Source organism: Anser brachyrhynchus, assembly GCF_964034855.1.
Source record: "Anser brachyrhynchus genome assembly, chromosome: 1".
NCBI classification, from domain to species: Eukaryota; Metazoa; Chordata; class Aves; order Anseriformes; family Anatidae; genus Anser; species Anser brachyrhynchus.
This window is the reverse complement of record NC_137694.1, coordinates 165192498-165220497: the sequence shown is the minus strand read 5'-3', so window position 1 is coordinate 165220497 and position 28000 is coordinate 165192498. Positions and strand designations below refer to the sequence as shown.

General features: G+C 41.1%; 2 protein-coding genes and 2 long non-coding RNA genes across 18 annotated transcripts in view; 2 read left to right on the top strand and 2 right to left on the bottom strand.

The window, feature by feature from the left end:
• LOC308187799 (uncharacterized protein) overlaps nt 1-8451 on the bottom strand; it is a 58014-nt gene extending 49563 nt beyond the window's left edge. The window contains exon 1 of the mRNA XM_080576143.1: nt 1-8451. Coding sequence (XP_080432269.1) covers nt 1-171 — 171 coding nt within the window. The 5' untranslated portion in view covers nt 172-8451.
• Nucleotides 1-10453, top strand: part of LOC308187802 — a 28686-nt gene extending 18233 nt beyond the window's left edge. Inside the window, exon 3 of the long non-coding RNA XR_013944927.1 lies at nt 8451-10453. This is a non-coding gene — a long non-coding RNA (uncharacterized lncRNA). The remainder of the gene's footprint in view (nt 1-8450) is intronic.
• On the bottom strand, nt 8675-15333 carry SPRY2 (sprouty RTK signaling antagonist 2). Of its 5 annotated transcripts, none has more exons than XM_080576138.1 (3): nt 14216-14983; nt 12200-12386; nt 8675-10450 (listed from the first exon to the last, which is right to left on the bottom strand). In XM_080576138.1, exon 3 carries the CDS (start codon nt 10397-10399, stop codon nt 9458-9460), a length of 942 nt encoding a protein of 313 aa, XP_080432264.1. In that variant the 5' UTR covers nt 10400-10450; nt 12200-12386; nt 14216-14983; the 3' UTR covers nt 8675-9457. The 5 variants fall into 5 exon arrangements, with proteins under 5 accessions (XP_080432264.1, XP_080432263.1, XP_080432262.1 ...); XM_080576137.1 differs by having other exon boundaries at nt 12206-12386; XM_080576136.1 differs by lacking the exon at nt 12200-12386 and having other exon boundaries at nt 14216-15333.
• Nucleotides 15334-15583: 250 nt separating this feature from the next.
• The window catches only part of LOC308187801, a 136804-nt gene continuing 124387 nt past the window's right edge, over nt 15584-28000 (top strand). For 9 of the 11 annotated variants that reach the window (XR_013944915.1, XR_013944916.1, XR_013944917.1 and 6 more), the window contains exon 1: nt 15584-27520. This is a non-coding gene — a long non-coding RNA (uncharacterized lncRNA). The remainder of the gene's footprint in view (nt 27521-28000) is intronic. The other 2 variants (XR_013944922.1, XR_013944923.1) reach the window with 2 other exon arrangements.

The window sequence follows — 28000 nt, the reverse complement described above, 5'->3', positions numbered from 1 at the left end:
CTGCTGACAATGTTTTCTCCCAAAGCAGTCCATAAGTCCTAAGGGGCTGTGAACCTGCCTTTCTGTGCATTTGCGTGCAAATTTACATCCGCATGTTCGGGAACTGACAAGGCCTTTGAAAGTTGCCGCATTATGATTAGCAATATGAAAAGTAGCATCTTCATCACTCATTTCTCGCTGAAAGTACAGAGTGGAAAAAAGCTGTTCTGTTTACTGGACCAACATATCACGCTTGGGAGACTTCAAGATACACAATGCAGAGTGGATGTACTCTGCTCTGTAGATGTACTCTCTCAGGGTTGGGGGAAAGATGTGCCTTTTATGGTCTCATATGAAAAATAGAGGAGAATGCTATAGAAAAAGGTAGTACTCTAAAAGAAGAGTATTAGTAGCAGTGAGCATGGTAATAGGAGGTAGCATCTTTCCTTCCATTTGTAATTTCCCCTAGAGCAGATACAATTGTAATGTGCATATATATACAGGACATATAATGTGTAATATAGAAATGTAACTGTGAAAATATTTTGCCCATCTTAATGGGCATCTTAGATCAAAGCAGTGCTAGCATGCATAGACACCTCTGTCTGAGAGTAGTTCACTGTAGTTTACTTTAAGCATGCTTTCACTCATTTAACTTCAGATACTGCTTATAGCTGATTTAGTAATACTGTCACAAAACACTGTGCAGATACTCTTACTATGAATGAGCCTATGCCAGTTAACCAAACTGTCAGCTAACCAAAATTAATGGTCTACCTAGACTTTTTTTGCAACAGCTGAGCTGAAGTGAATTCAGTCAAACTGTTGCAACCTCAGTATACAAAAACAAAACAACAATAACAAACAAACAACAAAAAAGCTGAAACAAAGGGAAAAGAGTCTGCACACAAGTTTGTATCAGCACAAGTCTGTCAGTAAAATGCCTAACAAGAATCTACAGAACCATTAATGGAATCAATCCCAGAATAGATTCCCTAAGCAAAATCTTAAAGATCAACACCTAAAGGAAGCAACTGCATATCTGCTACAGCAGTTGTAGGAATAAATTATCTTAGTCATAGAGTAAGTTAAGTAGGATCAAAATGAAGGTTAAAAATCCTAAAGTAAGGTTGCTATTCCTTAACTCAGAAGTGTGTGTCATGCAATTATAAACTTTATTTATTCTCCTAGGCAGCTGGGATTTTCCCAGGATACCCATTCAAGTGTATGTTCAATCAGTACATATTCAGGAATTCACCTCTTGTCTATACAAAGTTTCAAGGAGGTCAAGGGGAATTTTGTCATTGCCTCCAGTGAGGCCAGGCATTTCACCCACCAATCTTGCAGCTGAAGTGAGGTCTTTGGATAAAAACTATGTGAAATGTAAACAGCATCCTGGCCACATTTAATAAATTGAACAGGATGTCCCTCCATATAATAGTTTGCTTAGTTTAGTTTATCAAATTAAAAATAAAATAAAATAAAATAAAATAAAATAAAATAAAATAAAATAAAATAAAATAAAATAAAATAAAATAAAATAAAATAAAATATAAAATAAAATAAAATAAAATAAAAACACGACCTTCCCATTTTTCTGTAGCAGAGATTTTAAGGGGGTGAACTGTGACATTTTTTTTCCCTTCAATCTCATCCCTCAGACAGCATTCATATAGAAATATTTTGCATAAATTTAAAATACTTTAATGGGATCTGATCCATTCTCTTGTTTGCCAAGCTAAAGCACAATACTTTACACATCTTTTTTCTCTATGAAAGCCTGCAAAATCACTCAGTAATTACAAGGTTCCATAAACCACCCACTCTATAACCTGGGGGCTAAGGGAGCATGGGGCTGAAAGGAAAAAGAACGCTTTCCATATCTTGTGGAAAGATGAGGTTATAGTGATTATCCTTGGAGGAAACTGTTTTGGGGACTGTTTGCTTTAAGATGTATGTAATATCCAAAAATAAGATATACTATCTTAATTTATTCTTAAAAATTAAATAAGTGCTGTGACATATGAAAGTTTACAAGTTAATGAAAGATAAATACACGAGAAAGTCTTTTTTCTTTTTTTTTTTTTTTATGACTTCTGTCAGTAGCTACTTACAAAATAACTTTGTAAAAAGAAAAAATGACATTGCCCAAATCAAACAGATAAAAGTACAGATTTAGCTTCAATATAAAATTGAAATGGAGTTTACCTACATAATTTTAGGCAACTATTCCACATTGGAACAAGAACCCCTATAGCCTAATCTTTGTAAAATGCTAACAAGATACATTGCCAACTGCATGACTCCTTTCACCAAAAAAAAAAAAAAAAAGTTACTTCTATGCAATTAAGTTATTATTTGGGAGTAAGATTGTGTCATCCTCATTCATGAGGTCTGTCTTTGTGAGTCCGCTTGAAACAAGATCTGTGGGAGGGATCTCCTTCCTCCTGGACTGCAAATAAATTGGACAAGGCCGAGAACGTTCCTGGGCACCATGTTCCAGCTGGCCCTGAAAGGACAGTATCTATAGTAAGCAACTCCCTTAACCTCTAAAAGAGGGGAGCTGCCGGAAAGCTGACTTTTGGGAATGACCCTGGAACATTTTGACTCCGGAACTGTGCTGGGGAGAGTACTTTTTGACACATGCTTAACTCACACCAGGGAAAGTCTTGATGCTTCACTAGTGTGGGCAACCGCCATCCATTGTCCAGGAACATTTCCACCTACTGTCTGATTTACTAGTACAGAGGTAGTCAGGGATACTGTTTCCCACTTTGAGACTTTGTACTGTGATTGTATGTGTGCTGGAGAGAAAAGTTTAGGCACAATTCTAATGTAAAGGACTTCACTTTTTATACCATTACATTCCAATCCCCTATCCCCCATACATGTTTCAGAGCACTTTATAGTCTTCCACTTAAGACAAAAGGGTCTGAGGGAAGCACAAACACACCCCTCTCCTCCTCCAAGAGCCACAGTAGGCAGCCATAGGTAGGTAACCATATTAGGCAGTATGCAGGTACATAACCTTTGGAAGTAGCTGCATTATTATGTTATTTATTATGTTATTATTATTATGATTCTCATGTATGGGTTTCACACTATGAAAACGATACTTCTCCAACAAAAAATTAATAAAGAATAAAAACATATACACCATAAACAACTGCCTAATCTCCCAAAGTTTTCTGTCTCCATCTGCAGAGCAGCATAGGTAGAAAACAGTAAACTTACTTGTATAACAAACACTGCATTCAGTAAATTCTGCAGGAAATCACTGAACCTCCTGCTTTTCTTTACTTTTCTTCACTGCAGATAGGTGAGTACCCAAAGTGCATTCTTCATCCCTTAACTGCTCTACTTAACTCACTTCTTAGTGTCAAATAAATCAGATAATAATAATAATAACCCCAACAATCCATTAAATTGTCACTCTGTCTAAAATAATTGAACAAAATGCGTAAACAAAATGACCCAAAGCAAACAACAACAGTTTCAAATTTTTCTCCTGTTTGCATTAGTTTATGCAAGAGAAATGAAAGGGAAGAATAACTTAGTTTGCTCTGTGCATTCAACAGTGTTTTTGTATGCCAACTTTTACATGTCTTACATGTCAACAAGAAATAACAATACTTTAAAAAAAACAGTAACTGATAAAAACTGTACTACACTGGAAGCTGACAAAGGTCCAATTTGATTTTTAAACCTCAAGTAGAAACGTCTGTCTCAAAGTAGTAGTTTTACATATAACCAGTGAGTTCATTTAATTTACAATACAACTAATTTTGAAACACAGATTGCTATAGCCCTAATGTTTGACTTTATTTCTGAAGACACCAATGTTAAGATTGAATGGTCATTTAGAAATTTTCAATTGCAGGGTTTTTTGAGATATGCTAAAAGGTCATCAGGATATTATTTTAACAGCAATCATATTGACAACCACACAATTTATGTATGATCAGTTGATATACACTGCCTCGGAGTTAGTCCTAATCAGAATAAAAAAGGGAAGGTAATTAAAAAAAAAAAAAAAAAAAAAAAACCACACATCTTCTTCCTTGTTCAAGGTGATTCAGCCTGATACATTTTTGCACAGAGTGGTTTTGCAGTTTTGTAGTAGGCTTTCAGGAAAGCAGAGCTACAGTGATTATACAGTTTCTTACATTTTTCAAACAAATTTTCTGCCTTGGTAAGATTGTTTTAAAATATAACTTCAGTTCCAAAGTATTCAAACATCTATAAATAATCCTATATAAGTAAGTTGCATTGTCAAATCTTGTAATTATTGACAACTACTGAAATGGGAACCACTTTAGTCTAAAAGTTTGAACACTTCAGCCATGAGCTTCTCTAATTAGCACACAGGATTTCAGTCAAAGTGAAAAAATAAAATAAAAAAAAATCCTGTAGCAGAGGCAAAGAATCTTTGGGTATGTAGTGCAGTCTCCTGCCTTTTCCAAAGGCTGAAAACCATCAAACTCTCATCAAGTGAAATCCATGCTACCCGTGCCCATAGGTAATTGCATTGGCTTTCTCAACAATGCCTATGACAGTAAATACCAAATATTTTTATTGTAGTAAGACCTCTGTTTCTGACATCTGAAGCAGAACAACACTAAATTAAAACAAAGGGTAACTACTTAAAGACACACAAAATATTCTCTAGCAATAAAAGTCATACTAAAGAAATGAAAAGAGGATGTTTTCTGGAACTGTGTATTTCAATATCACATGAATGGAAAAACACTTTATATCTCTCTAAAATGCAGAATAGCTACAGCGAGGTAATCATTTTTTTTCACCTTGTCTTAAACTTTCAGAAACAAAATACTAATGAGAAAAGCATGTTGCACCCTCCTCTTTCACCTTTTGTCCCAGTAAGTGGCAGTAAACCCTTATGTATTAAGGCGAGGAAGGGTCAAGAGAAGGGACAGGGACCAGGACCAAAACGAAGAAATATGAAGAGAGAAATAAAATTAATGCATAGAGGGTCTCCTCAAACTGAACCAATGTTTTTGGAAAGAAGAATTACTATGTATATGCCCAGAGTTTTCATGTCAAAGAGTCTTAATTTCAATGAGACATATTTTTTTTTCTAAATTTCTTGTTTTAAACCAGATTGTGCACAGTTCCAGTTTTCTAATAAAAATAATAATAATTAAAAAAAAATCACTGCTTATTTTTCTATGAAAAACAATGGAAGCAAATTGAGTATTTTCATTAGTAAGGATTTGATATGTTTTTTCACCGTTTTGTCTACCTGTGACCCCAACCTGCAATTAATTTATTTAAGATGAGCCAATACACTGCTGACATTTTCAGTAAGAAGTCTATCCAACTCCTATTCATACAGACATTACTCAATCAAGTGTGCTCTCATATTCAGCCAATTTCTTTCTGGGTCTGTGCTCCAGTGACTGATTGAGAAATTAGTCTCAGCAAATGAGATCATTATTACTCACTGTACCTGCACACATCTAGGAACATCTGAGACAAGACAGACTGTTCAAATCCTTCTTCCTCAACAGTTAATTCCTAAAAATAATTGAATGTTCTACTGCAGTGCAGAAATGCATTCTATTCTCCCCCATCATTTAAGAATAAGCCTTAAGATTTCACTCATCCCAAAAACTAATTATTTTGTATTTTGCCAAATTGAAGATTATATCAGTTCATGTTGTGCATTAAAAAAAAAAAAAAAAAAAGGCAAATAATGCATGGTGCAGTAAGTGATCAGTACCTTGCTACTGTCAAATCACTTCCAACTCAGACAAGCTGATGGCTTGGTAAGAAAGTGTAAAAGAGCTATGGAATTAATCTTCCTGACCACATAACTACTAAACTGTTCATTTGAAGAATTTTGTCTTTTGAAGACTGATTTGGTAACTCACTTGAATATGTAAATACTCACCTGAATATGATCTCAAATCCTTGAAGAACACATTTTATTTCCATCTAAAGTACTATACCTTTTTATTTTCCACTTGAATCAAAGTTTCTTTTCTTTTTTACTGCTATGATCACTATCTCAAAAAAGAAATTATAATCAAGCCTCAAACCATTAAAGAGCAAAATAAAAAATTTGCTTGAGGATATTAATAGAGACATTCCTAAGTTACTGTACAAGCAAATTTGATGTATTTATTTGTAGCTCACACCATACGGAAAAATAATTTGCTATAAGCTATTTGTTTCCATTGTTACTGTAGCCAACTGTCAGTCCAATCCTGCAAGTCTCTAACTTTATGCAAACATTACAGTGACATCAGAATTTATAAAAGGTTCACAGATCAAAACACTAAAGCAAAAACACAACAAATGGAGCAGCAAGAAGGGTTTTCCCCTCTCTCCTGTCTTAATAGATCTCTTAAAATCAAAGTTCTATAGCGTGTATATCTGGCACAGCTTTTGCTGTTATCCTCAAAACCTGTGTACGGAAAATTTTCCTTTTATAGGCCTAGACTTTCCTATCTCAAAGGACAAAGCAGGTATGCTTTAATAACATAATCTCAATCCACTTGAAAAGCCCTCTTAATTCTTACTGAAACAATCTAATCTATTTGAGGCAAGATTTTGGTTTTATTTAGAACAGTAAAGCTTATCTAATTAAGTGTAATATTAAGTTGTTAACTAACATGCACAAGTCAACTTTTAAGAGTCTACTGCACACATGTTAATTTATACTAACAGAAGCCTAAATCTCAGCACACTAGTTAGGCCAATGTGCTGCATAATGCCATCTTCCTGTGTACACCCTCATTCCCAAGTGTCGTATATACACCTAATTCACTGGTAACATGCTTACCTACTGAGGAGCAATCTACTAGTTATCCTCACTAAGAACCAAGTGGAATGTGACAACAAGTGTTCAATGTCAAGACCAGCTTCAAATTTCACTATCAACAGGAAGATGTTTTTCCCTTTCCCTTTGAACCTAAGTAGTTAAAATATTTGTTAGTATACAAAACAAAACAATTGCAGTATCATAATTTCTTTAAGAGGACTTGGAGTTGCACCCCTCTTGACTGCTACACTGCTCAGCCATGCTGCAGTTTGGAAGTTTCACCCTCAGCTTTCCTTAGAGATGCCTTCCTTGAGTGAAATATAAGTCACTGAAAAGTTAGGGCTCATCTTCAGTATTGTCAAGTTCATTAATACAATGAACAGAATGTGTTCACTGTGTACTAAAATCAGTGTTGTGTTGGTTTCCAAAATACAGCCTAAAGGTCAAAGATTTCCCCAATGAATGGGCTAGTTGATTATTCCCAGGCTTGTTTTCAATCAGCATGGTTGCAAGACTAACCAAGGACCGTTTAAGCATTAGCGCCTGATTCTGGAATTAGAACAGAGGAAGGTTACCAACCCCTTCAAATTTTCAGAACAAAATTTCTGTTAATAAAAATAAATTAAAAATCCCTGTTTATCAGCAACCAAACACAATCCCACATGTATACCCCAACACAATATAATGATGCACTTTAAGAATAGACAAATTACTCATGTAACGTAAGCCACCTTCTTCCTGGCAAATTCTACTCAGAAGGCTAAATATATATGGTTTGTCGCTGTATACCAAATTATCCAGACAGTTCATGCAAGAGGAAAGAAAACCAGCTTATATATATATATATATTTATTTTTTTCACTAAAGAGGTAAAGAGGAAAGAAAAGGAGAGAATGAGCAAGGCCTATGTATCAGCTATTTTTGTTTTGCAAACTAGTCAGGACTTGCACTTTTTAATTTCACTTGATGACTGATAACCAATACACACAAACACACAGGTTTTTGAATACTGCAGTGTAAATTGCTTCAAACACCAGATCACAGATTAAAATTCAGGGGCAAAAATGTAACATTTACTTGATGCTCTGTTTTTCAACCTTTAGTGAGTTCTTAATTTATTAGTTATAATTTGTTTTTGTTGGAGAGAGTTCAGAAAAGGCTGTGAGATTTTTCTGCATGTCAGCTTAAAAATACTCACAACTATTTCTTGAATGTCAGCTTAAGAAATGTATAAATAAAATTCAACATTAAGACCTCTAAACTTTGAAAGACATGCTCAGAACAGGAAATGATAGTCTGTTAATAAAGAAAGGTAAATCATTCTCTAGACTTCCGGTGGGAAACTTGGCAGCAAAAGGATTTTGACCTCAGTGGAAGGTAACTGCCACAAATGACAAATCAAGCAACTTTCTTCTTACAAGTGAAGCAAATGTTTGACATAAGGCTGGACTACGTTCAGATCTATCATTCCCTGTGGCATATTCTTCTGCTTTGAAGAAATAATCCTGCAAGCTTTTTGTACTGACCATATCAATTTTTTTTTTTTTGGTGGATGATTACTTATTTCCTATCTGAAGCACAAAAGCTTATCACTTATAGAATAGTTCAAGCTTTCAGTGCCTATTAGTCGTAGTCTGGAATGAATTAATGAATTTTCCTGTTCCATTTTCCTTTTCTGATGTAGGAACCGCATACGTGACATTTGTGTAAAGGAAGTGAAAATCATGCATTATTTTCAGATGAAGAAGAAAACAAAGAAAAATACACTTGGAGTACACTTCTATTTTGTTTTTCCAGATGATCAGATTAAAGTCACTGTGACTATATTACTTTGAAGTTTGCAATTTAAAGTACTGTTTTTCCCAACTCGTAACAATAAATGGGGGGAAAAAATGACAAGTAGCCCAGTTTAATTTCAAACGTTAATATATTTTCTATTTTATAGTGAACATATGCATCGTTCACCCCTTATTTGCAGCAACTATGACATCCTCATAAAAAGGGGTGACATTTGTAAGATGCCTCTTAAAATAAATATTTCTTTTTATAAAATAATAAAACTTCAAATAAATATTCTTTACACTAAACAATATGTTGAAAAAATTAGAAAATAAAGGCTGAATTTTACTGTAACTGTACAATATACATGAAGTCCAAAGGGAAATCAGAGTCTTGCAATAGGTTTCTGTAAGACAAAATACAATCTAAAAACATACTGATTGATTCACATTCTTCCGAATGTACAACATATTAGTATAATATTTTGTGACTGTGCCATGTCTTATGACACCACTTACTTTTTCACAGTTGAAAATATTATTGTATATACAAAAATATAGCACATTATCTCTGGCAGAAAACAATGAAAAAAGGGAGTCATTTGCTAATTTACAAATTTTTGCAAGTACTATTCACAAACAATAGAGTTGCCTAGGAGTGTCTGTGTTGCTTTAGCTTATGAAATATGTGGGTCACAATGTACTGTATCCCTTTTTTTTTTCCCCTGTATCCCACTAGCTGGATTCTAGCAAGCATATCAGTTAAGATGGCACACAGAGAAAAGCATGTCACTGCAAACAGCAAAGTGTATCCCCAACCCTTCTACTACAGTGCCAAGACCATAGTTGCTTAGTTGGTTGCATATGTATGTTAAAATAATCCTTATTACTTGACTATTTCCGATTAGTGATGCTATGTTGGCTTTTCAAAGTTCCTGGGGGGGACACTGGGAACTTTGCAGCAAACCGTGTTTGAGTGTTTACAGCGGCACCCAGGCCTGTTTACCCGGTCGTAACAGCCCTGGCACAATTTAAGGCAACCCTTGGCTGGCAGGTAACACCACAAGCAAGGCAGAAAGAGGGACACCACACCCATGGCAGACCATCTAGTGCAGCAACGCGACTGACTGCAAGAGCAGGGGTTGTCAGCGCAGTTGTCCTCATCATCATTAGAGCAGTGATAGAAGAGGCCCTTCACACAGCAAACACAAGTCCCATAATCAACCACGTTCTGGGCTGAGCAAAGACACTGCTTGTCACAGATCCAACATGATGGGAGGGTCCTTGGATAAGTGCACTCCTTACACTTGCATTTCCCACAGTCCTCGCACCTGTAGATGTGCGTTCCCAAGTCTTCTTTACTCAGCAGCTTCAGCTCATTTGACTTGAGCTCAGACTTGGGCTGCATTCGGATTATCCCATCGGCCACCGGCCCTGAAGATGATCCTAGAAGTCTCTGTTCAGAGGAATTACTGCTTGTACTTGTCCTCGTACTGCTCCGTGAACCTGTGCTGACTGTGCTGATGGAGCGGGATAGAGGTGCCCGAGGAGAAACGTGGGTTTGCACGTGCTGAATCCGGCTAAAATGACGATGTTCAGACAAGCCATGGGGCCTTTCATTTTTAGGTTGGGTTGCTAGGCGAGGAGTGGACTTGACCCCATGCCGCGGAGCCACTGTCGGTCCCTCTGTGTACTCATTTGTGCTTCGGATGGCTCTGATCTGGTCCAAGGACAAGACGTGAACCTGCTGCGCCAGGACATCCCTCAGGTCGGGCTCCCCGTGTGGTCTCCCACTGTCACGCCGAGCCTGTAGCAAGGCCTGCGACCCACTGCCGTGCTGAGCTCTCGTCTCCATCAGTGCCCGGAAGCGTGCTCACCCCAGCAGGCTTAGAACACATCTGAAATCCTGGAGCAACAAAGAGAGGATTCACTAATTGCAACACATCTCATACTCTCCAGCAGCCTTTCCAGCCTGCAGGATCCCACAGCACTGCACACATTCAAGCAATGCATCAGCCATTAAAAAAGGAGTCACATCTAGTGCAGAGCGTAGCACAGGTCAGCTGAAATGCCTCACTTGGCCTGTTTAGGCTACTCCTGAGGAGAGCTTAAAGGAGATTCCGTTCTAGGTCCGTGTATTTCAACTCACGGCTCTAGAAAGTCTAGGCATTACACCTGATAACCAAGACTTCCCAGGCCATCTTCTGGTTAGACTGCAGGTTCTAATGTGGCTAAATTTCAGCCACTTGAAGTGACTCTTCACATCATACTACCAAAAAACTTATTTTACATTAAATAATAAAAAAAAGAGCCTGAAAGTATTTAGCAAGTGTAATGTGACCTGCTGATGACAGACATATAATTCTCCAATTTTGTTTAAAACTGGATAATATTTTGGTAGCCTAGTCTCTTTACACATTAAACTTTACATGATGTAAATAGGAAATTTTAGTTTAATACCAATGGTCCCAAGAAAAACACTAAATAGCAATAAAATGTTTGAGGTTAGACATTAAATGAGTTAGTGCTACCAAAAACTTCAACAGCAGAAGTATAAATATCTTTCTCCAATATTTTAGTGTGTGTCATACTTATGTATACCACTGTGATTGTTATTTTAAGGCTCAATACTACAAAAGCAATGCTACCAGTTTTATTTTTTTTAAAACGTGTAAAAAATTCCATAGACTACATTTCCAATTGCAAATATTACCAAGAGTGGCTTGTGGGGCAGAGGCATGCACGATATAATCAAACAAAGCTAGCATCCAAGAAGACTACTTGATTGCAATTATTACTTTAAAGGATCATTAACTACAAAGTTGAAATGCAAACTGGAGAATTTAAATGGAAAGCCAGTAAAAGACCCAGAATATGTGAACTTGTACATAACTAACTTCCACATTAAAATATGCACAAGTTTCAAGCACTGACCTCTAAATCAGTTAGTATTTGTTTTGCCTTTATCATATTTTAAAGCAGTTCCCAAATCCAATTACCTATACAAAAATCCAGAACAATATTTTACAATTAAAACCCAAGCAGGAACCAAGCTTCTTACAAGGACCACACAATGTCTTCAATTATACCTAGAAAGAGCACCATAGTGTTACTCTGTACACATCAGTTACCAACAATAATACTATACCACAGTATAATAAAATATAGCCAAACACTTTAACAATGAATATCTCAAGACACTGTCTTTATTCTAACAGCAGCGGAAAACATTTAACCTTTTAACTCCTGGCGTCCTGCCCTGAAGTACGTTTTCTTTCCAAAAAAAAAAATCTGAAGTTTTAAGAGTGACCTAATGCTTTAAATACTGCCAAATCCTGGTTTTGCAGGCAGTGTCATGGTGCCCCCCTCCCAAATAAAATAAAATAAAATAAAATAAAAAGTCTTGCAAAGTTGTCTTGAAGCACTGCTTCTGTTTTCTTCAAAGTAAAGCTTTCAAGTATAAAATGCTTCAGCCAACTGGCTAAGTAGGCATTCCCTCATCTGAAACTGTCTCGAGATAAAAAAGAATGCAAAATACGTTCCCCATCCTTGAGAGCAACCGGTAACCCTATCTGCCCTCCACCCCGCCCAGACTTTAGCCAGCGAAGCCCCTGCCTCTCCAGCAGTGACAACCCAGCGCAAAAGCGGAGCTGACCCTGACCTGCCAGGCGCTTAAAACGACCCCGGTCTCGGCGGCGGAGCCCTCCTCAGACGTCCAGGTGGGAGCTGGAGGAGAAGCCCCGGCGCTTTGCTGCTTCCATCTCCCCGCAGCAGGTGGGGAACGGCAGCCCCCCGCCCGCCAGCGCTGCAGGCAAGGCAGCGGCCCCGCAAGTGCAGACAACCTGGAGATAAAGAGGAGACATCCCCTGGGCTGGGAGGTGGGAGGGGGCGGCCGCAGCTGCCTTATCAGGAAAGTCAACCCCACGTTTCCTTTTAACTCTTCCCCCCCGTGCCCTCCCCCGAAAGATGCTAAAGAAGCCTTCGCCTACCGGGTAATGCCCGGCGCCCTGCAGACGGTTTGAGACAACACCTCCAGGACAGCTGGGTAAAAGGCAAATTACCCCCTCTCGCCTTGCCGTAAGCATCCCTTCAGGTCCACAAAGCTGCTCTCGCTTTTACCCATTCTCAGCAAGTCGTCTGAACTTCAGTTCCCCCCTCCCGCCCCTGCCCAGGAGGCATTTCCAGCTGAACATCAGTCCTAGCCGGGCGGTCTGCCTTCCTCTCCCCTTGATAGATCCGTTAACAGGTCAAGATGTAAAGCTCCAGCACGTTTATTTGCAAACACACGTATGCCTGAAAACTCGTAGGGGAAAGCACTGGGTCCCACTGACCCACCGCTTCTCGCCTTTCCATCCACCAAGCCTAGGGAAGCAGCGCTGGCCTTTTTGTGCGTGCGTGTGGGTGATAACACCATTCCCCACTTCCAAAAGCCAAAGTCCACTCTCGCAGAGCTCAAGTGCCATGATTGCTAACTTTTCCTAGCTGGGATTTTCAAAAGAGCGAGCGGGGGGCCGGGTTTCGTGCTCGCACGTTTGGGGAACTGCGATGCGCAAGGGGCTTCTTGCGTGCTGTGGAAAAAACCCGTGTCTCGCTGGCTGGGGGAAGGCGAGCCTAAGGGGAAAAAGTCCTCTGCCCATGAATTTCTGTTTTGTGTCCGGAGCCTATGCAAGGCACCCCCACCCCCATCCCCACCGCACACACACCAACCACCTCCTCTTCTTTCAAAGTGCTTTGAAACCCCCATTAAGGGCCGAGTGTGTGATCGGACTATGGATTAGGGCAAAAGGGACTTTACCATCGGGGTGGGGCAAACTGACACACAAATAACTTGCAGAAAACACCAGCAGGTTTTTTTTTTTTTTGGTGTGGGGGCTGCTGCACAGTAAAGCCGCCAAACGGTTAAAAAAAATAATAATAAAAAAAAAAAATTAAGGCTTTCCTACCCCTCCACACATGCATTCTGCACAGTGGAACCTGGGGGGAGAAGTTTCCCCGTCTTCTGGATCGAATTAATTTCATCACACGAGAAATATACATGTACACACACACACATATTTATCCCAGGCGTGCACTCACTTCCGAATTGCACGGATCTCCCGACGCCACGACAAGACGGGCGTAAATCACGCACTGGAAGGCGGGGTGCTCGTTCTCCCCCGGGCCGGGGAGCACAAGCAGCTCCTGCCCTCGCCACCCCCGCCGCGCCCTTCCTTCACACCCCCGGGGGCTCGTCGGAAGCCCACGCGTGCCCGGCGGGGCTGGGGCGCTCAGGACAGCCCGTGCCCTGCTCCCCGCAGCAGGGAGATCGCGCCGCAGCCCCCCGCCTCCCCTCGCAGCCCCCGCTGCCACTGCCTGCACCCCCCGCGCAGCCCCGCGCCCCCCGCGCAGCTTTCCGCCCCCCGCGGCACCCCGGCGGGGCGCAAACACGGCGCAGCCCGCAAAACCCCAGCGGAGCTCCCCCCCCGAGAGAAACCGCTCCGAAATCCCACCTCCAGCTCCTCTCTGGGAAAGGAAGGAGAGGGGAAGGGGGGAGAGGGAGAACCTGTGCGAATGGAAAAGGGATCGGCCTCAAACATTTCCACGAGTTTTCTTGGAGCAACCGGGGGGCGGGGGGGGGGGGGGGGGGGTGTTACTGAAAAGCTTGTTTTGCAAAGAAGGAAAAGGCTCTCACCGTGATCGCGGCGCTGCACCAAACCCCTCTCTCTCTTGTATTTTCTTCTTCCTGCGGTTTGCAAATAAATCCAGCCCTAAAGCAAAAAAAATTCTTTTCCAAACTCTGCTTTAGTCCAACTTGCAAATTAGAGTAAGAATGATCACCATGTAAAAAGTCCAGAGCAAAGTTAGGTCCCTCTCCCCAGATCGATTATAAATACGTGTGTGCGCGTATATACTATAATAATAATAAAAACACCTCTCCGGATCTGGGTGGGTTTTCTTTGCTCCTAAAAAGAAATCACTCTCACACACACTTTCCTTTTTTTTCGTCAATGAACAGGAGGCCGAATCGCCAATACCAAGTCACTTTTTTGTTGTTGTTGCCAATGATCGAGAGGAAGGGGAAAGCCAAAGAAAACAAAATAAAGTGGATCTAAAATAAAATCCCAAAGCTTTCTTCCACTGAGCTCCTCCAAAAAAGCAGCTTGTGCAATGTAGCCGTTCTGCTCAGAGGCTGCTCGTTGCAAGCTCCTCTCCCCTCTCTCCCTCTAGGTTTCTCGCTCCCTCTGCGAGCGTGTGTTGCAGGCAGCGCTGTGGTTTGCAATCGGGGGGGGGTGTTTTGGGAGCGCAGCGGATTTGTGGTGGTGGTTGTTGTTGTGTGTTTGGAGAAGGAGGAGGAGGAAGATTTGAGATCTGAGCTGTAGGGGCTCGGCGTTTTTCTGCTCGCTCGCTCTCCCCCTCTCTCTCTTTTTCTTTCCGGAGGAGGTAGGGTGATCTCTCTGCAAAAGCAGCAGTAAATGGCGTCATGTGGATCTGAGGAGGAACAGAGCAGTTGTTGTCCCAGAGGATATATCGCATCCGGTCCCAGCTCATTGGCTCTGCGGGGCTACATTCACTGGCGCTCCCAGCGCACTGCCAGCACTCCGAGCTGCGGGAGGCATTCAAAAGGGCAGCGCCGCCGCCACCAGCACCAGCTCTGCTACCACCAGCACCACTGCCACCAGCGCCCCAGCCCTATTTCCGTCCCGCAGCCCCGCTCCTGGGGTCCCGCCGTCGTCCGGCTCTACCGGAGGCTGCTCCGTGCACGCTCGCACGGTGCTCGGGGCTGCTTTTGTGCTCGCGTGTGTTTATTCAGAGGCAGGCAGCGCTCGCTTTGCAGGGCGGCCCAGGGGACCTGGCTTCTCCCGGGCAAGGAGACCCGTTCCCAGGTGCTCCCCCTCCCCCACTCCCCCCCCCCCCCCCCCCGGTGGAATAAAACTTTAACTTTCTGCTTTCCCCCCCAACACCACCCCTTCCTTTTCAGCAACCAGCCCCTGGCCAAGCTGGGGAGAAGGAAGAAGGGCTGCATATTCCCCGGGGCGTTGTGCCGGGGCTGAAAACGCCGGGGTGCAGAGAGGGGCCCCGGGCTCCGCAAGGGCGGGGGTTGTCGGGGGGGGAAAGCAGCAAATCCCCCGCAGGGCTTGCGGCGGGGGCCCGGGCCAGGCTGCTGACAGCGAGCCGCGGTGCTTTCCGTGCCCCGGGCGGCCGGGGTGTGGTGGGGGTGGGGGGGATTTTATTTTATTTATTTTTATTTTATTTATTTTCTATTATTTATGCTATTATTTATTTATTTATTTAACTTTATTTCATTTCGTTTTACTTTATTTCCTTTTACTTTGCTTATTTAGTTTGCTTAAAAAAAAAAAAAAGGAAAGAAAGAAACAGCTTGGTTGCTGTTGTTTTAGTTAATGCCCATTCGCCTGTGGGAGCAGCACCCAAAAGTGACTGTTCGTCTTCTGGGCGTCCCCTGCCACGGTCCCCTTTGGGCGAGCTGCAATCACTGTCGGGGCCACTGTCGCTGGGCCCAGGCATCTTGCTCCTACATGTATCTTTAAGCGCGCAAAGCAGCGTATCCACGTAGGCATTCACAGAGTGCTAATATGCCCGTATCACGTGTGGCCCTGCTTAAAATATACACGGCGTGCAGAGCAGTAATGCATTGCATTATTTACATGAGCTACTCTCGGTGCAAAAAACCCCAACAGCCCTTTTTAAAATACTGGAGGCAATTTGCAGGCACTTCCTCTTCTACACCTGCTAGTCACCACTTTTTGAACGAGGTGGTCGTTATTAATAAAAATAGAAGAAGAAGAAAAAAAAAAGGCAGTGTGATACACTGACGGCCTTCAAGTTTTCATAATTTTCTAGGTCGATACCCATTCGTCCGCAGTAACACTGTGCAGCTACATGTTATTTTTCCTAGTCACTTGACGGGAGGATGCACCGGGTTGCAGAGGTCCACATTTCTCCCACGGGGACTTCACCAGCAGCACAAGGCTGCTGCCCAGGCTCGGATGTTGCCCCCGTCACATCCCCACCCTCCTCACCCCGGGAGAGCCGCGGATGGAGCCCCTCTGCCAGAGCCCTGAGGAGCTCAGGGATCGCTTTTAGGGAGGGCTCCCCGACAGAGGGAGTGCAGGGGTGTGTGGAAGAAGGGGGAGGACAGACACGCAGAGCCCCCCGTGGGCGCCCTGGGCCCTGAATGCTCTGCAGTGCGTGATCAGCAGGATCCTCAGAGTTGGGGGTGCTGGGGGACGGGGTGTTGGGGGGTGTCGTTTGCAAAGCGAAGGTCAGGAGGAAGCTCCCTGCTTGGAGCTGCGCTGCAGAGCATGCCTGTGGATTCACTGCGGGTGGACCTGCACATCCTCAGGGGTGCACCACGTGGTCAAGACTCTTGTTTCCTCGAGGAAATCCATGGGGTTCATCCGTGAGGGATGTGCACAGGTTAAAACACTAAACACTGGGCAGACAGAAGGCACAATGTTAATTTCACTTTGCTGTGAAAAGAGAGAAAAATCACTTCCTCCCACATAGTAAAGCCAAAAATATGTAAAGGACTCCTTGTATGAGTCTGTTAGATTATTTCTCAGCATATAAATGGAGTACATAAATATAAACTGAAAAAATCGTAATACCATTTTTTTAAATGGGGCAGTCTGTGGTGCAATCAGCAATTTAAATGCCAGTTCTCAAGTACAGGCGTATACACTTAATATAGTGAGTAGTCCTAATGATGGATATGAAAACAGTGAAGCTGTTTGTATTCGTAGAGCCAGTCACGTGTGCAAAATGGTGAAGTATCAATCTCATAGAAAAAAAAAACAAAAGAGAGAGAGAAAATAAAAAGTAAAAACAAACATACAGCATCCCACCACTGTTTAGTTTGAAAGAGAAACACCAAACCTGCAAAGATCTGTGCACAAGCTTATCTACTTAGCTTGCATACAGATAATCAATAACAATGTACAGGTATGAAAAATTAAGCATACATATATATATATATATTTCATATTGCGATCTCAAAGCTGAATTCTCAGACCTTTAATTTGACGATTCTTTGGGACCAGCTTTCACAGGATTACATACATCACTCACATTTCACAGTTCTTGTAATGGACATTGGCTTAATGCATGTGACTCTGTTTCCCCTAGTGGTTGGCTCTAACCACTGCAAGATCTTTTTTTTTTTTTTTCTTTTAGCCGAAGCAGACTTTGTTTTTGGAGAGGAAGGTCTTGAATTCATTCTCAGCAGAGGAATGTAGCTGTTGTACATATACGTGTACACAAACACACGTTTGTATATATATATATATGTTTATGATTTGTTAGAATAAGAGCAATTCCAGTGACTTCAGGTGAAGGGTCGGGTAGAGGGAGGTCTATGATGTGAGATCTGTCTGAAATAGTTGAAATTTTTCATTAACATTCTGAAATTGTCTCATAAGATTTTATTTTATTTTATTTTCTGACCCAGGACCCAACAACAGTTTGTATTTTCCCCCTTTTTTTTTGTAAAGGAAATGGAAGTTCATTCATAAGGAACTGATTCTAACAAGGGAATGAATGTGAAGTGAATCTGCTGACTGCCAGAACTTTTTGTGCATTAGCTCATTGGTTAATGCACCGACAGAAGGATATTGATTCTGCACATCCTAGAAGGACTAAGGTTGGCTACATGCTGCTTCTAATGCCCTGTATTTCTTTAGAAACTTAAACCTTTAATTGATTGCCTTTCATGTTTGTAACTCTAAAACAAACAAACAAACAAACAAACAAAAAAAAGCCAGAGAATACACATAGGAGAGTTACAGGATTTTTTATAGGAGTTTGTGATTAGCTGTGAAGCTTTTTACTTACTGATAGTTCACTGAGATTCTCAGGGCAGACCAGGACACTTAGATGTAGCGTACAGAGAAACAAAGAAGTCAAACTCAATTTACGGTGAACGGATGAATTTTTTTTTAACGGAGAAATATATATATATATATCTGTGATTCAATACCATTAGTTTTGCTTTTGTGGTTTTCATTGTAATTTACTCAGGAGAAATCCCAGAATTCCTTAAGAGTGGAAAATTAGTGAAGGCAATACATTCAGCATGCTACTAGGAACTCATTCTGGTGGGACAAGGAACAACATTGTTACATGTGAAAAACAATAAATGCTACTTGGGTTTGGAATATGCATGGTCTGCATCTACTGAAAGTTGGTCTCCTGCTGTTAGTGATGGACAGATCTTCTGGGATTAAGCTACTGTCATTCAGATATAGCTAATAATTGCCAGCTTCCTTAAAGGTGATATAGGCCAGATACTGTGAAACTTTACCCCATCCAATAATTGCTCTGGTACATGGAAAGACAGTTGCCAGGAGAATATTTTTCTTGTTGAACACACTAAACTTATTTATGTAAACTTTAAAAAAAAATAAACAAATCCCTTTCCTGATTCTTCTGAAATTGCACTAAAGAATATGTACATTTAGTATTTATAATATAATGCAGAGTTTTTGCATATAAATAGTTCTAATAAAGCTAGTATGTTCTTTGATGTGCCATTCAATATCATTTGGTTATATTTGTATCCTTCATAAAATCAGCATTGTTTTTTTGGAATTCAACTTTATAAAACTTTCCAGTTTATACAATTGATTTTATGATTAGTTCCCTTCTTTAGGACCTTGAGACCAAATGTTCCAAAGTAGAACAATTTGGCATGGGCAAGACTAGGTATAATTTATTTGGGAGACTGGTTTTATGGCATGCTTTTTATTTTGTATTTGTTTGTCCTATGATTTTCCTGCTAAAATTTTCAACTGCTTTGGTTGAAATCATGAGAATGACAGAACAGACAAGCCACGTCTGTCAGTATTTTAAATGCTGCACTTTCTAGCTTCATTTAAATTAGAGGCTAGATAACACTGGGCTTGACTATACTAGAATTTTATGCAAAAACAACTAATTGCCTATTAAAATATTAATAAGTAAGTGTGCTAGCTTGGAAATTCCCAAAATAATTTTCAGCAGGATGCAGACATTTGTGTGTTGACCTGGGATTCAAGTGACTCAGAAGAAATGGAAGAGGTCAATGTTAGCAGTTAAGGGAAACTTGGGAGTAAGATTTTATGAAAAGACATTGTATTTCTACTATGGTACAATTTGCAGCAGTTGTTTTTAAACCTCTGCAACTTACAGTCTTTTTCTATGATTTGGAAGAGGAAAAATATCATAAGCGAAGTGCAGACTTTTTTTTTTTTTAAAGAAAATTATAAATTATAAGACCTCCCATTTAGAAGTAGTCTGTAAGAATCCACAGATCACAGTTAGAAAACCACTGATGTAGAGATACACAAACTAGCTCTAAACTGCAATGTAGTGAAAAGGTAAATGAATTTCTTGTGTACTTCAAGCAATGTAGCTGGAAGAGTGCAGGGCGTCTGCTCTTCTTGGAAGGGCAAGGTAGATCTCATGGGTCTTCATGCTGTGACAGCTACGCAGCTCCCAGAATGTAAGCTACCTTTCTTCACTGGAGGCTGGATTTCAAACAAGTAACTGTCAGAGATTAGCAATTGGTAGTATATAATTTGCAAGCCAGCCAAGGAATATGTACAAGTAAGACTTACAGGTTTGCTGCAAACCAAAACAAGTGAATTGAGCAATTGTTAAAAATTGTATCATCAGTCTCCCATGTCCTGATATTTTTGTTTTCCTCAGTTGTGAAATGTTTGTGTTCATCACAGTGGCACACAAGAACATCCTGTAAGTGGAGGTGACATACGCAGTATAGAATCATTTGCAAGAGATGAATGATATTGCATCAAAAGGAAATCAAGAGTGGTATTTCCACATTATCTGCCTGAAAACCAGAAAATAATAAAAAACAGTTTGTATTGTTGCATCAAAAAAAAAAAAAATCACAATATCCTGATGTCAGATCTGCATAGGACTGTCTTCACTCTCCTGATTCTAATGCCAATATCAAGAACTATAATTGAAATGCTGGGTGTTCTATCACAATTTTCCATGCAGATCTCAATATAATTTACAAGAGATGTCACTATGTCTGTTTTATAGATGAGAAAAACAAGGAGTAAAAGAAAGAAATAACTTATCTGAAAAGTGAGACGTAGGAGTCCCAGATCCCAGTCCAATCTGTCCACTCTGCAAATGCTGCTTCACATGAAGACCCATAGAGTTGTGTTCCCTGGGGGCTCCAGGATCTTTTGCACAATTAAAATTTCAAGATTTGTCTCTAATAGAATCAAAACACCTTAAAAGAGAATCAGAACAGTTAGATAATTATACTTATCTTACTAAGAGAAGGAAGAGGACAAAATGTTTGATTATCTAAACAAGGTTATCTCTGCAGGAGCATCCACTCCCACTACTTGATTAAAGAGTTCCTCTGAACTTCCGTCTCTACATCTGGTGTAGTTACTCCTATCTTATTTGTGGTTTTGTAATCATCTTTTCCTGTATTTTAAGCAGCCCTATTACTTTCAAAAACCCCACAGAGGGAAAGGCAGAAGTTAACTGAGAAGCCAAATCTCTGAGCTGTTTCTCCTAAGCAGGCCCCTGACGCCTTCTGAAGCTCAAGTGAAAGTCTGGTGCTCCAGGTCGCGGAAGGGATCCAGCTGCCCAAAGCAGCTCCCAGGATGGCATCCTAATTAAGAGAAGCTAAAAGAAACATAGAAAATGGCAGTGCAAACATGCACAGTAAATCTACCGCATCTGACAGTATGAGCTTGCAAAATAACCCCCCTGGAAAACTTCCTTCATTCTTGAGGTTACGTGTTTAAGCTGTATAACGAATTCTAAGTTTTCTTATTGTTACTTGCTTGCAACACAATTCAAATTAACATAAAGTATATCAACTTCTGATTATATGTGTCAAAGCAATTATGTTTTCCAAAGTACGTGCTGTTCAATTTTTATTTTCTCTCTTAGCTCTGTAGATTTGTTTTCTCCACAGGGCCCCAACTTTTGGTTCTATAAAATCTGTCATAGCCGAGGAAATTTCTGTGAATGCCTTCTTCAAAATCCTACTGAAGACAATTGAAATAAAGATCAGTGAGTTTGAAGGGTTTTGCATCAGGTACAGCTTGACATTTGAGAAAAAAATCTTCACAGAGTCAGAGAATAGATGTATTTAGACAGTCAACAAGTGAAAAAATATATAGCGATCGTACGTGTTGGGCCACAGCCCGGGCTAGCTTTAGTGCTTTCATGTTTTGTCGAAGCTAGAGCTTAAGTACCAAAGGCAAAATCTTCATTCAGCCCAACTTCAAAACCGATTTTTTTTTTTTTAATGGTAGCAAAAAGGAATAGGAAAGCTAAAGCATTTTCTCTGTGGTGAAGGGGGCGGCGGGAGGAAGAATGCTTCCTTTCGCAGAGACCTTCTCGGTTTTAGAATTGCAGAAGCGGATTCCGAAGGCAAGTGAATGAAATCCAAACTGGAATTTCCTCAGCTCCCCTTCCTGCTCCTGTCTTTGCCTGTCTCACCTTTTGAGAGCCTGATTTGTATTTGTATACATGTGTGTGATCCCGATTTCATTGTTTGCCTTTTCACACGGGCACTTTCACCTACATCTCCCCCCCTCCTTCCCTCCCTTCCTCTCATTTGGCAGCCAGTTGGGCTTCTTCCTGCCTTGAATACCGCATTCCCTGGTTATTCAAGCTCAGTCATTAGCACCCTGTCCCCCTACTGAAATTATGAATGAAAAGCCTTGTTGTTCTTTACAAATAACGCGGGCTTCCTCAGTCAGTCAAATTCAAATGGAAGTGACTGCCAGACAAAGCGCCTGTATGATGGGCAGTCCTCCCAGCAAGCCGTCGAGGCTCGCAGGAAGTTTTTAGGGCACAATATAGGTACGGGCAGCACGGCCGATCCCCCCACCCCCCCGGACCCGCTCCGCCGGGCAGGGGGCGGCCCCGACGGGGCGCGGAGCCGCCGCCGCCCCCTCGGAGCTCGCCGCGGGGGCTCCTTACACCTTGTCCGCTTCTCAGCCGGGCCGAGGCACCGCCGCGGGCCGCCTCTGAATGCCGGGGAGGTTGGGGGATGTAGGGGGCTTGGGGGGCCAGGGGGGTAGGGGTGTGGCCGGCCCCGAGCCGCACAACCCCCCGCCGCCGCGGCGCATTGTCCCCCGGCCCCCTTTTCACGGCGGGGGAAAAGGTAATTGACAGCCCCATTGTCTGCCCCGGCCCCCCGCGGCTTTAAAACACTCCCAGGCCCCAGTCACACGTTGTCAATAAGAGCTGTCGGAGGTGACGAGTGAAGAAGGGCTGTTCAGGAAACAGTTTGAGCCCTTCAAGTGGACAGGCCTCAGTGACTTCTCCGGCACTCTGGCTGCCAGAGGCAGCCCCTTCGAAAATAACCTTAAAGCAATAAATCAGACGTGTTTCCTGGACTATACAAGGAACAGCTGGTTGTTTTTCCTCCCCCCACACCCCTCCTTTTTTTTTTTTTTTTTCTTTTTAAGCCTAAAAATTATTTAAGCACAGGAAACCAAGCATGTCAAAGCTTGGCAAAGCAGTTTGGGTGATTTAGCAGTTACAACACTTCTTTCTGTATTGGCCAATCTTTGTGCTTTGACTTTTTATCTTCTCATTCCCACTGGTTTCTGCATTTGTTCTGATGGCTGTGATAACTCATCTCTTGCTGTCCGCACAGCAAGGAGTGCAATCTGCATAGATTGCAGGGAGAAGTTTGCTCTAATCCTCATCTCTCACAGGAATGCTGTATCCTGGAATTCAAAAAGATGTCTTGGGCTTAGTCGATTTGTTTATTTAGGGACGAAAATCCTGCACCTGAGAATTACCGAAATGTCTTGCCATAGGCAAATCTGGACGTCTGTGCCATACTCAGTGTTTTATACAGGCAGCACTCATTGCCTTTACCTATCTGATAGAGGCAGTGTTGATATATCATCACATATGACACATCATCATATGCAGTGTGTGCTTAATGATACATAGGATGCATTAACTTTTAAATGGAGCTTCTCCCCACCCCCCAACCCCCTTTTTTTCTTTTTCACCCGGAGGCCTTTGCAACTATACCCTCTGTTCCTTCAGTTGGATACACATGGGTCAGCATTTATGTTTGTATTGAGCCCCTATGGGAACCCACCTGCCTGGACCTGATTTCAGCCTTGGAGCTTTCCTTTCCTGCCATCACTTAAGGTAGCTAGCATATGCTAACTAGCTAAAATCCATACGTATTAGAATTAGACTACTTAGTGTTGTCATTTAGCAATGCCCAATTCTGTTTATATATTCAGTGCATGGCACTGATGGTATGCTTAGGAAATAAAAGGCAGAGGTTAAATATGCTTTGCAATATTCTGCAATGACCATGCACTATGACTGAAATGTTGTAAACCAGCCAGAAATGTAACTGTTCAAAAGACTGACACTAAAACCAGAAACAGAGGTAAGGAAAACTTTTTTTATTTTTTTATTTTTTCTCTTCCCTGGAAGTCTGGGCTATATGAAACATATATTAAGGAGAAAAAGAGCTAGTTGATCCCCAGCAGCATTACATTTTCCTTATTAACATAGCACCGGGTGTATGTTCTTATTTCTTCACCACACCATCTATTAAGAAGATATAAAGAACCTTTCTGTTTGCCTAAGGATGACCAGGAGGTATTTAAGTGAAATAAATTGTCATGAGAAGTGAGGTGTATGGCAGAAGGTTTAAGTCTGTGATCTATATGCAGCACAGTTTACTCCATTGCACTAACACATCTACTCTGGCAGCTCTGTGTTCATGGGTCAGGCCACGGGAAGGATGATTTGTGTCTCTTTTTTATTTTTGGAATACTGTCATTGTCTATCCTACATTTGCAATAAGGGATGCAGCTGTTAATAGAATTACATATCCTTGTGCATCTAGTTCCAGCTCACCTATTCACAGCACATTTCTTCCATATTTTAAAGACTAGGTTAACACAGACTTGCTAAGTGCCTCAGAGTAGTTTGCAGGCAATTTTAGCCAAACCTTACAGCATGCTGTAAGACATGGTCTTCCTGAATACCTTTTGAAATCCTATGGGAGTAAAAGCTGTTCAAAACCTCAGAACAGATGCTTTCATAGGATCCAGTCTTTAGATTGCGAATTACTTCAGGCAAGGATCTCCTTCCTGTTTGGCAATTTCCTAGAACACATTTGCAGCAGGATAAATAAACAGTATATTACACTGAGGAGGAGATACTCAGCTGGGGTGATTTACCATTGCTAACTTCCATCCTCTGGGACTCCAGCTCCACATGGAAGTCAGGGGTTATCCATATTCTGCGAAAGCTTCACAAATTGGGAATCCATGATGGCAAGATTTCACTGTATGACCTGTTTTACTTGTTTTCTGTAATCAACAATTGCACATGCTTGTTTGTCACATTATACCAGCCAAGGTCTGCTCATGCAGTGCGTATGGCAGCATTTTGCTGTTAAAATTAAAAATAATTTTATAATTCTGCCAACTGGGAGTTTTTGGGTGTGTCTTTTGTGCTGGGAGCGGAACAAAAATGCATGGGTAGCAAGTTTGCTATTGCCTTTGCCCAGCAGTGCAGTGTCTGCTTGGACACTATTAGACCTCTGAAACAAAACAAAACAAGCAACAAAGAAACTCTGCTCTTCACTGACCCACATGTAGGAAGGCACTTGAAAAGCCGTTACAGAATATGTATATTAATTCCACAGAAGAGCTGAATCTTAAATCTTTTCAGCTTTTTGGAGAGGCAGGAGAAAAAAAAAAGAGTTTGTGAACATCATTGGCAGAGAAAGCCAGCGTCAGTACTTTCCTTACAGGCTATTCCTTCTTAGCAAAGCTCATTTTTAATGGGGGACAAGAAGCAAGTATGACAAATATTTGTCTTTCGATTTACAAACAGGCCTGTGAGCTAAGGCTGTGAATCCTGCCTTCTGAAAAGTGACAGAAAGATGTCAGGAGGGTTGACATAGTGTGCTGAAAGAGTAGTGACAGCAAGGCTGACAGAGAAGCTTAACTGGACAGTCAAGTGTGCAGAAAGGGCAACTGGATGGGTGTCTTTATATGAGAAGATGGTAAAAGAAAGGCCCAAGTACTAGTAGCTGTCTCAACAGGAGGGTCCATTTTATTTATTTATGTGTTTATTTATTTATTGCTTTAAAGCCACAGAGAACAGTGTCTTATCTCTGAATTGCAGTGGAGAAGGCATTCTTGCTTTTACTTCGCCTTTGCCTCAGTCTTGCAGCCGTACTCCTTTAACATTGTGTTGTGAAACCTAGACTCTGTCAAAGTCAACAGAGATTTTGCCATTGAGTTTAGGGTGGCCAGGAATTTACTCAGTACAGAACTCCAGCATTATCAGTGATGTTGTACTTGCATAGACCAAAACTAAATTTGGGCACAGGAAAAAGGAACATTTCTCACATTTCCCAAAATTGCAAATTCCCTCTTCCCAAAAGAAAGATGTAAGAGACTCTTGAAGGAGAGTTAATAGTCGTTAGTCAGATCTGTATGAACAGTGAGAACTTACAGGAAAAACACATATTCTACAAGGCATAGGTCAAACACAGCCTGAAAGTTCAATTTATCCAGCTCATAGCCTGCTCTCAGCCGTCCCCTTTTCCAGGGGCTGCTTGGGAACAAACTGCATAACATATTCATGGTTTCTGGGAAACACTGTGCTACTTTGCATGTCAGTCCAGTGGACCTATACTTATGTTCTACCTCGGGCTATACAAGTGGTAAGGGCAGGAGTATAAAGCTCTCACTGGCTCTTAGAAGGAACTATGTTGCCCAGACAGTCAGAAAGATTGGGGACTATTAATTTAGATCACAGCAGAATTTTCCTTAGAGATTCTTGTCAGTGCTTCCAGTATTCAACCAGGAAGAAGTTGGGCTGCCAAATGAATTGAGGGTGAAACATGTTTCTGAACATATCTTCAGGTTCTGAAGCACATAAATGTAACAGATGAAGTTCTGACTCTTTTGAAGTCTATAGGAAAACTACCCTTGACTTTGATGAGGTCTGAATTTCATCTTTTTCCCATCACCTACTTGTTTCCCCTTCACTTCATTCACATCATAAAATCAAAACTGAGATCCATGTGTATTTTTGGTATAGCTGTTTAGATTTCTGCTTTGAGCTATGCACAGGCGTACAGGCTCCATTTGTATGTACAAAAGCCAGCTATACATATTCAATTGCAGTAACTGTGCATGAGAAGATCCTCTACAACCTACAGGCCTCAGCGTATGAAAATCTGATCCCGGAAGCTTTATGGTTCCAGACTCTTTTACGGAGAATCAGGGAAGTGAGGGACATGTCTGTCTGCTAGATTTTGCAATGAGTGCTTTTTTTAGGAATATAACCTGTAAAATGCTGATTGCTGCTATTCCCTTTAACAAGAGTCTCTTTGAAGGCATGGTAAAGTAGGATTCAATTCTGTGAGAATCTGATAATGAGAATCATGAGGAAAAGAAAAGGCCTTTATTGACTCTGTCTTAAAGTTTTCTGGAGTCCTTTGTATGGACCTTTTAGTGCGTGGAAGAGCTTAACACCCAGTTTTCGTCTCTTTCATACAAGGAAAAAGCTGGAATTTGGGGGAAAGCAGTCCCTACTGTTGTCAGCTGTTACGTAGCACAAATGTCATATGCTTCGTCTTCAAAAAGTTTTGCAGTTATTAGACTTGAGACACATGGAAGTTTTACCTAGGTAATGACAGGAAGATCAGGCTCATTAGCTAATTAATTCGCACAACATCCAGATCACACCCCTTTTGTAGACATTTGGGCACAGGTGTGTTGGATCCGTGTATGTGTACAAACATGCCCTTTGGAAAACAGCACTTTTTTTTTTTTTTCCTAGTGGCTGCTGTTCATAATTGTATGTTATTCCACTGAGTAAGGATAATATGAAGGTATGTTTTGGGGATACAGTCTAGCCACGATGCCCTGAGATATCTTACGTCTTGTCTCAGTGAAATTCCCTGCATGTGTCTGCCTTGGTGTTCCAGGTACTAAAAGTTATTTACCATACAGCAATATGACTGTGTTAATTTACAGCTGTACTCATGAGACATAGAAAGGTGCTTTTAGCATTGAAGGTGCAATCATAATGTTCTAAAAAAAAAATAATAAAAAATAGTGGATGGAAAATTAGAAGAGAAAAGAAACATCCACTTTCAGGTTTGAAGTCCACAAAAAAACAATGCTTTATACTCCCTCTGCTGGCTCAAAAGCAGCAGTTAGCCACCAAGACTTCCTCTCAAAGATGGACTAATACAATAAGACATTTATACTTTTTCAGCATTAAAATGAAAAACTCATACATTTAATGCAACAGTTTTGTTTGTTTGTTTGTTTGTTTGTTTTTAAGGTGGAGTATAAACTATATAATAAGCCATTTAAGAAACTTGTCAACTCATTCTGTTTTCCAGAAGGGGTTGAGAAAGAAAGTGTGGCTAAGCTACATGATCCTGCATTTCTCCTTACAA